Source organism: Octodon degus, unplaced genomic scaffold (genome assembly GCF_000260255.1).
Source record: "Octodon degus isolate 3935 unplaced genomic scaffold, OctDeg1.0 scaffold00147, whole genome shotgun sequence".
Lineage (NCBI taxonomy): Eukaryota > Metazoa > Chordata > Mammalia > Rodentia > Octodontidae > Octodon > Octodon degus.
Genome location: NW_004524723.1, coordinates 5,414,916 through 5,424,677, shown reverse-complemented (window position 1 = coordinate 5,424,677; position 9,762 = coordinate 5,414,916). Strand labels below are relative to the sequence as shown.

The 9,762-nt window shown below is 37.7% G+C and overlaps 1 protein-coding gene across 2 annotated transcripts in view; it reads right to left on the bottom strand.

Moving 5' to 3' along the window:
- Positions 1 to 9,762, bottom strand: part of Hspbap1 (HSPB1 associated protein 1) — an 89,123-nt gene that overhangs the window by 49,900 nt on the left and 29,461 nt on the right. For both annotated transcript variants that reach the window (XM_012517142.2, XM_023702296.1), the window contains exon 2: positions 3,284 to 3,469. In XM_012517142.2, the coding sequence (XP_012372596.1) occupies positions 3,284 to 3,469 (186 nt within the window). The remainder of the gene's footprint in view (positions 1 to 3,283; positions 3,470 to 9,762) is intronic.

The following is a 9,762-nucleotide window of genomic DNA, read 5'->3' as shown; positions in this document are numbered from 1 at the left end:
TCTCTCTCTCTCTCTCTCTCTCTCTCTCTCTCTCTCTCTCTCTCTCCTTCATACCCTTCTCTGGCCCTTTCAGCTTTCTCTGCTTCCTGTTGCTGTTGCCATGGTAGGGTTGCTTTACTCTGGCAGGCCTTTCTATTATGCTGTTTTGAGGCCAGCTGACCACAGACTGAACCTTCTGAAACCACAAGCCAAATGCACGTCTCCTTTAAGTTGCAGGTGTCAAGTATCTTGTCTCAGTGATAGGAAGATGACTGATATACTTTAGGACTTAGCAATTCTACTCCTAGGTATATCCCATAGGAAAAGAGTAGTAATAACTCAACTATTCATCAACCGATGAATGGATAAACAAAATGTGTATGTTCATACAATACAATATTATTTGACAATCAAGAGAAATGAAATATTGATTATATAGGTTGTATGTCCCTTATCTGAAATGCTTGTGACTACAAGTATTGATAATTTTGGAATTTGGAATATTTGCACATACATAATGAAACATCCTGGGAAGGAGGTCCAAGTCTAAATATGAAATTCATTACATCTAACCTGCATTTTGACTATGAATACCATGTGAGGTCGGGTGTAGAAGTTTAAGCCTAGCATCATGACAACACTCAGAAAGCTCAGACTTTGGAGATGTCTTGGTTACATTTCTCTCACTGCTGGGACAAAATACCCAACACTCAGAATTAAGCAAGAACAAGTTTATTTAGCTTATCATTTGTGGAAGTTTCAGTTCATGCTCAGCTGGCTCCAAAGCAGAGTGGCACATGGCAGAGGGCAGCAGTTCATGGCAGTGGAAAACAGCAAGAAAAGGGAGGAGGAGCAGCAGAGGCAGAAAGCAAGCCCCTTTCCTTCCTTTATATTGCAGTCAGGCTATCTGCCCCAGGCCAGGTATAGCACTCACACCCACAATCCCAGCATTAGATCATGAATTAATCACAAACTGTAGAAGCCCACCCAGGACTACATGAGGCTTTGGGGAGATAACTAGACACAAACCATAACAGGAGAATTCAAGATTTCATATTTCCAGTTTAGGAATATTTATTTTTTGGGGGGAGGGATGTTCAATTTGTACTGCTACATGGATGAACCCTGAAAACAGGTAAAAGAAACCATACCCCCCAAATCAACAATTGTATGATGCTATCTGTTTATGTCCTGAGTGGGTAAACTGAGAGACAGAAAGGAAACTGGGGCTACAGGAAGGCACAATGGAAAGTGATGCTTCAAGGACACTGCCTTCTCCACGGCATAATGAAGATGCTCTACAACTGCACTGTATGTGATGGTTGTATAGCACTGTGAAAATTCTAACAACCACTGATGTATATACTTGTGAAACAGTTAAAGTGAAGAATTGTGTTATATGAATTTTATGTAAATTTTATTTAAATTATTTAAAAGACCAAGTTATTTTTTTCTGAAGAGTAGTTTTTCAAAATAGCAGTTGTTTTTTTTTTTTTTTAACTTTTTCTTTCATGGTTAATTATTAACTTAAAAATGTCAAATTACTATGGGTCTTCTGTTCAACAGGATGCCAACAGTATCCTAGGAAAGTGGTAAGCAGATTAATACACTGAGTATAAACAAATCACTCAGAACAGGCCTGCGACAACAGCTCTCAAACTATGTTAGCTACTGTTAGTGCTGTACATGGAGACTTGCCGGGATATAAAAATGTAATGATTCCTATTTCTTTCCAAATTAGTTTCTAACACACTTCAAAAAGCAGATTTAGCTAAAAAAAGAAAAAAAAAAAAGAAATAAGAAATTTTTCTGGGGCCGGGGAGACGGCTCAGTAGGATAAGTGCTTGACTGGCAAACGCAAGGATCTGAGTTCAATCTCCGGTTCCGCTAAAAAAAAAAAAAAAAGAAATAAAAAGCAGATTTAGTTCCCTAAAATCAAGAAGGAAAAAAATCTGCATTTTTGTGTTACTGAGGAAAGTGTATCATTCAATTCTGAAAAACAATGCACAGTTTGGTCTGTGATTAGAATGAGAGATCCAGGTACAGTTATCCTGCCAGATCAGTCACAGGAATCCAAAAGACGCTAGATGTAAGGACTAACTCCACGAGTTATGCAATGAAGTCAACGAAAGACGAAGCTAGAAGAGAAGCTGGGGAAGTGTCTAGCTCCTCCTGAGTTATTAATAGATACTTAGAAACCACTTCCCCATGAAGCTTAAACTCTTGAGCTTTGGATCTTACCCACGTCGTAAGACACCTTCAACACCAGACAAGGGTTATAAATTCCATATGATTAGAAACAACACTGTGCTGGACATGGTGGTGCATGCTTGTAATCCCAGCACCACGAGGCGGAGGCAGGACGATTGCTATGAGCTTGAGGCCAGCCTGGGCTACATAGTGAGTTCAGGGGCCGCCTAAACTATACGGAAGAACTTGTCTGAAAAAGGAAAAAAAATCAGAACCAGAAGGAAAGAAAGAAAATCTTTTTTTTCCCTTGTATTAACTGAATTTTAGAGTTAATGGTACTCACTTGATCTGACAATAGGGTAAAGCCCCCAAAATACTAGTATGCATGGGAGAAAAGGGAGTAGACAAAACAAATGAATTTAAGAGAATTAAAAAAAATAGCCAGTCACTAGGATATAGTCCCAGGGGCAGCAGGATGGCTTGAGCCAAAAGGAAAAGAGACAGAGAAAGAACACACTGAGCAAGGGAATGGCTTTGTCCATAGCAGTCCTTGCCTAGCATGTGCAAGCCACTGGCTTGGAACCCCAGAAAGCACAATAAAAAAGGCTGCTTTATCTATATTTCATGCTTGTTAAATGTAATACAGCTCAAGCAGCTGTTAAAACGACAATAAACACTGAGCATTATAGCCTGAAGCTACCGAGACAGGACAGGAGGACGTGCTCTGTATCAGTACTATGAGACTGTGAAACTAGTTACTAGATTGCAGTAGTGGTATTGTACAGTCGCACTGTAGAGTTCCAGTACTGGGCCGTATTGTTCTTTTTTAGTCACATGGGAACATACTCATAGCATATTAACAAATATTTATTAAACTCTACCACATTCAATGAGTCTCAGTGTGGCAATGTACATACATATATATCACATAAAATTAACACACACACAAAAACCTTAGGTCAAAACTCCAAATAGTCCAGGAAAAGTTTTATTTTCTGTACAATGAAAGATGACAAAGAAGATAAGAAGGAAAGATCTCTCGAGACAGGAAAGCGCCACTGAGAAGCAGGCAGCCATGAGGAGAGCAGAGCTAGCGGGCGGCCTCCAGCCTCACCTGTGTCTGTGCTCTTCATGCCCATTCTGAATCGGATCCGCTTGCCCGAAAGGACCTCAGAGAGGTGCTCGGCAGTCCAGTGTCGTGCTGGCCAGTCAGAAACCATGTTGCAGAAGACTGCAGGCTGCTGTAAAGACATTATGATGTCTTTCGCTTTCTCTGGTGTAAAGGGCTTGACATATTCACCTAGAGAGAGGAATTGAGCAACAAATAACTAAAAAAGTATTTCATATTATATGAACAGAAACAGTTAATTGTTGTAACCCAAAAATCAAAAACCGGATTCAACTTGAAAGCGCTTTATTTAGCTGAGATCAGCGGTGGCACATACTCTCATCTCCAAGTATGTGTGTGCTTAGCCTAGGTGAGGCACAGTTTTTAAAGGGAAAAACCACAAGAGTGGGGAAGAGGGGGGATTTTAAAAAGCTTATTTTGAGTTAGTCATGACCAAGGGTTAACTCTTTGTTCCCATAGACAAGGTCACATTTTGTAAACCCTACAGGAATATGTTTTATTTGGCTTAGACTTTTTTTTTTTTTTTTTTTTTTTGTCTTGGTAGTCGGAAGGACATCCAATGACAGTTTTACCCATTTTCAGGTGTTCTGTTTGTTCCTGTAGGAAGGACAGTTTAGCTCATTTTGCAGTCTTATTTGTACAAACAGTCACATTCTTCAGGGAAGGCATGGGTGGGGGGGTTTACAAAACAAATCAAGGTTTTTACAAAAACGGAAGTTACAAAGCTTGTTAGAGGATGGAGATGGAGTTGTGAGCTTATACCAGATAGTCCTTGCTAATAATAAAGTTACAGTACAAACATACAGAGTTACAAAATTGGAATCAATGGCACAGGTTATAACACTAATACTGTTTCTGTTCTAGCAAATCTTTTCATGCAAATTCACTACACATACACTTTGTTGATTACCACTTTAAAAATGTTTGATTTGTAATATTAAAATGACTTTTTTCCATATTAAATTTTAGACATTTGAATGGTAGTAACTATGTACAACTTTCAATGTCAGAAATGACTTTACAGGGGCTGGGGGGTCGATCCCCAAGCCTGCTGTGCTGGTCCCGCCCCCGGAGTGTGCTGAGACAGCAACTGAGACTGGGCGTGGTGGTGCACACCTATAATCCCAGCACTTGGGAGGCTGTAAACAGGAGAATCACTATGAGTCCTATCTAGTAGTGAGACCCTGAACACACCTGCAGACCCTTTCCTAAAAATTACAGGGGAAAATAAAAAGACTTTGGTAAAAATGGCTTTCCAACTGCTTTAAATCTACAAAGTGAAATTTCTGAAAATCTTTTTTTTTTTTTTGCAGGGGAATGCAAAATTGTTATTTCTTAAATAGAGAATTATGTAAGAAATGCTGACAAGAACTATGTTGGAAAGATCAGAGTTGTTGGAGTTAGCAACAATTTTATTTGCTTTATCATGTTTAGTGCTGAAACAAAAGCAAAACCAAACAAAGAAATACTACTGAACTAATGTAGCAGTCAATCTGGAAGAGGAAGAGTACTTTTTATAGCAGTTTTAAGAATTAAAAGATGAGCTAAGATGGTAACTGGAATTAATCTTTGTAGTGATATGAGTCAGAAGCTTACTGTCCCCCCCAAAAGAAAAAAGAAAAAAGAAGCTTACTGTCCCAAGGGAGCAAGGAACAAAGAACAGTGCCTAAGGAAACTGGCCCCCTATAATTCTAGCAAGCTGCAGACAAGGTTACAGATTCCTGGAGGTGACACCCTGTCTGTTCTTTGTTCCTTTACCTGGGAAGTTGCCAAATAGTGATATGTAAACTTAGAGTTTGCTAAATGCCAGAAGACAATATAAATAACAGCTTGTTTACACCAAATTAGTTCCTGAGCCTGCTTGTAGCATTCAATAAATGTAAAAAGTTTTGGTGGCTTAGGGCTCACTTAGGGCAAGACTAGGCTCAGTGAGACCTCTGAGGCTAAATCAGTCTACTTGTCATTTCTCTTGGCTCTGACTATTACATACAACATGTGGCGCCCAATGTGGGGCATGGAAGACAACCAGTGTTAAGTTTAAATTAAGGGTTGCTGGACCATGTGGGTAATGTACGCTCAGAGTAAGCAAGACCAGCGGGAAAAGCTCACAGTAATGGAGAGTAAATACAACCATCTTACCGAGATGTTGCTCAAAGGAGACTTAAATGAGTTTCAAAGAATTATGTTCTCTTATTAAGAGGCAGAGTTACTGATTACAGCCTAAGGAACAGGTTGCTTTACACTTAAAAGTTTGGAAATAAGTTACAAGAGCTCTAGGCAGAGCTAGTCAATTAAGAGAAGCTAGTGTGTGGTCCCTTTGCAATTTGATTTCCTTGACTTTGAAATCTCTGCAGTCTTGACACTGAAGAATCACATCCCCAACAGAGAGTAAACTGCTCTGAAGTTCACTTTTTCCCGTTCCTCAGACCCAGGAAGCTAGTACGGTAAAAGATATTCAAATCGGTAGAGCGACTGGGTGCTTCAACTCTACCTTCAATGTTTACTAAAATTCAACCTCTGTCTCCTCCCCCAACTAATCCCTCTGTTCCTCCATATGAGGATAAGGGACAGTGACTCAGGCTTTACTGCAAGGAAGAAAAAAGGGAGACCTGGAGGCTTACAAAAACATCTTTAGGGACTGGGAGTGGTGGGACGCCCACCTATAATCCCAGTGCTTGGGAGGCTGAAAACAGGAAGATCACTACAAGTCTGATCTATGTATTAAGACCCGTAAACCCTGTATTAAATGCATTAAAAATAAAGAAACAAACAAAAAAACACCTTTAGGAGTTTTTCCTGTGGTCTCTTAGCAGCACTCACCTAAAGACGCAATCAACCTTTGTAACTGGATAAATGCAAGCATAAGCAAATGAACCAAACTCGTCATGACTGAGAAGTTTTACGCTGTATAACTTGTTTCAACTGTGGTAAATTGGATCATAGGAGAAAAGATTCTCAAAAAAGAAAAAGTAAAGATAAAAACAAACTCCTTTTGCACCACTGAAAAGGCAGAGTTAGCTGGCATTATTGTGTTAATACAGCACTGCTTTGATTTATTAAACCTTGTCAGTGATTCCCAATATGCTCAACACACAGTAAAAGAAATAAAAACTGATACTTTGATTCTAGATGGTTCTGAGTTAATGCAATTGTTTTCTATGCCTAAACAGCTTATTAAAAACACAAGTCAGCCTCTCTTTATTGCACATATTAGAAATAATACTATATCACCTGGCCCTGTGTCAACAGGAAACAACTAGATAGATCATTTACTTATAGGAAATGTTCAAGCTGTCTTCTAAAATTTTGGAAAACTTTTCATATTTCCATTATCACAGGAATTCCTTATAATCCCCAAGCTCAAAACCTTGTTAAAGGGCTGGCCAAATAAGTCAGCAGACTAAAGCGCCTGCAAGCAGGCACAGGGGCTGGGGTTCGATCCCCAGGCCTGCCATGCTGGCCCCAGCCCCAGGGCCCACTGAGACTACAATTGAGACTGGGCAAGGTAGTAGGTACTGTAATCCCAGCTCTTGGGAAGCTGTAAACAGGCAGATCACTACCAGTCCGATCTAGTAGTGAGACACTGAACACCCTGAGACACTTCTCTAAAAAATCCAAAAAACAAAACAAAACAAAACTTGTCAATTAGTATAAAAAGCCAAATGGAAAAAAATTTCATTGAGTGAAAAATCGGACAGGTACAGTCTAAAAACCCATCGATGCTTTATCGATGTATACAAAAATGTTTGTTGTTTTCTCAGTTTCTGTATTTATGTTACTTTCTAAGATCACTATAAAGGACTCAGCATGGAATACTGCTTTAAAATCAAGTCCTCAATAGGACACTGAGGATAAAGCAAAGGTATAGCTGAAAGAGTTTAAACCTTCTAGCTTAGATAAAAAATTGAAAAAAAAAAGTTCTTTTCAAATACTGGTTTCTCACCATACGATCAAAATTCTATTAAAACAAAAGGGGAAGGGGCCGGGGAGATGGCTCAGTGGAATAAGTGCTTCCCTGGCAAGTGTGAGGGCCTGAGTTCAATTCCCGGTTCCGCAATAAATAAATAAATAAATAAATAAATAATTAAAATAAAATAAAAGGGGAGTCAATCCCTCCAACTTCACTGGTCAATATAGACTATTAAATTTTTAAACTTTTACAGAAAATAAAAATATAGCAACAAGAAGACAAACCAGGTGTTTTTTGGTTTTTTTTTAAAAGGCTAAATAGGGTCCTTTAGAAAGATCTCCATACTGGACAACAAAAGGGACTCAATCTAATAGTAACCTGGAAAAAAGGGTATGCTTGTGTTTTTCCAGAAAATGCTAAAAGACCTATATGGGTACCAGAGTATACTGTCAGGCTATACCACGAAGCCATATCTAAAAAAAAGTTAACAGTGATGAGGCGAGATCTATCCTGGGGCCTATTCAAAAACAGAAATCTAACATCTAAATTAGGTGATGAAAAATTTCCAAATAGAAATCTAAGGTCTAAATAGGTGATAAGAACCTTTTTACCAAGAGGGCACCGAAGGCAAACAAAGAAGCCCCTGCCCCTCCCAAGGCTGAAGCCAAGGCAAAAGCTTTGAAGGCCAAGAAGGCCATGCTGAAAGACATCCGCAGCCACAAAAAGGAGATGTGAATGTCACCCACCTTCCACTGTCCCAAGACACTGCAGCCCACAGGCAGCCCAGATACCCTTGGAAGAGCGGCCCCAGGAGAAATAAGCTTGACCACTATGCCATCATATCAAGTTCCCCCTGACCATTGAGTCAGCCATGAAAAAGACTGAGGACAATAATACACTCATGTTCATTGTGGATGTCAAAGCCAATAAGCACCAAATCAATCAAGCTGTGAAGAAGCTGTATGACATCACTGTTGCCAAGGTCAACACCCTAATCAGGCCTGATGGAGAGAAGAAGGAATATGTTTGACTAGCTCCCAATTATGATGCATTGGATGTTGCCAACAAAATTGGGATCATCTAAACTGAGTCCAGCTGGCTAATTCTAAATATATACTATTTCCCTCATTAAAATAAATAAATCAATAAATAAGTGATAAAGTATGTAAAAATAATTGAGCTAAATATTACTGGCATCAAGACAAAAATACAAAACTATAAAATATACATGGATATGGATAAAAGATTTTATTCCTTCAAAATTTTTCTAATAAGGGATCTCTGACAATTGACAAAATCTGACTAGTCTAGTTATAATTATAAATTTCTAAAAATTATAATAGAGACTCTATAATTTGGTCAAAGATTTATTTGAATGCACTCTTGATTTTATAAGGATATATATATATATACGTTTATGTGTCTTTCAATAAATAGCTGTTCCTCTTTTTTTTGATGATTTGTTCTAAATATAACTTGAGATACAGACTTAAAAGCATGCTTTCTCCTAAATTATCAAATAGTCAAAGTGCCATCAAAATTGGCTTATATAGTTCAGCATAAAATTTAAGCTAATTAAACAAAAATTCCCCAGAGTGGAAAAATTATGAGAGAGTAGCCCAACTGATGAATAAGAGGTATGGCCAACCTTTTTGTTCATTAATGAAGAGCTCAATAATCTCAATAGTCTCTATGAGACACCCTCAATAAATTGGTCACTGGTTAAAAGATAAAAGTTTTCAAAAAAATTTACAAATTATTGTAACTGTCCTACTAACCTGTTTTGAAACCGTCTCACTGCTACTTCTTTCTCAATAAAATTAATAAAAAATATTTACAATAAAGTTTTTTCTTAAAAAATGGTTTTGGTGCAAAACTAAATTAAAAATCAAAGCTTTTTACATGTGTATGTAATTCATTATAGTTAATCTAAGAGTATATTAAGTGTATTTATGATTCCAGGTGTACAGGTCTTTCAAAATGTACAACAATTGCTTATTTGTGATGAGACTTTTTCTCAGATTCAAAGTTCTTCCTTTAACAAAAAATCTTGTGATATATATCCTATTTAGGGATGTCTAATTAGATAAAAAAAATTTATGCATTAAAGATTGGTTACAAGTGCTATGTCAAAATAAAAATTTAAGTATGTCACAAAATGTCATCAGGATGGTCTTACTATAACATTGTATATGTTACTGATGTCTAAATTTCTGCATAAAAATATGGAACTTTTGTCTATTAGTATTTTATAGGAACTTAGATATTAAGATATCCAGGGACAATTATAAAATGAGCTAATAAAAGCTATAAAATGCTCATTAAACAAAAAGGGGAAATGGCATGGGAATACACATAAATACACCTAGATTAATTGTTCAAAAAGCTCTATTTACATTAAATTTTTTAAGCCAATTGCCAGTGCCAGACAGATCTGCTGCAGACCATTACTGGACAAAAGAAATACTGGCGAAGTGATCTGGGTGCCAACTTGATGAATAAAACCTAAAAAATGAGCAAACATAAATATTCTGATAGAAAAATAGCACCAACC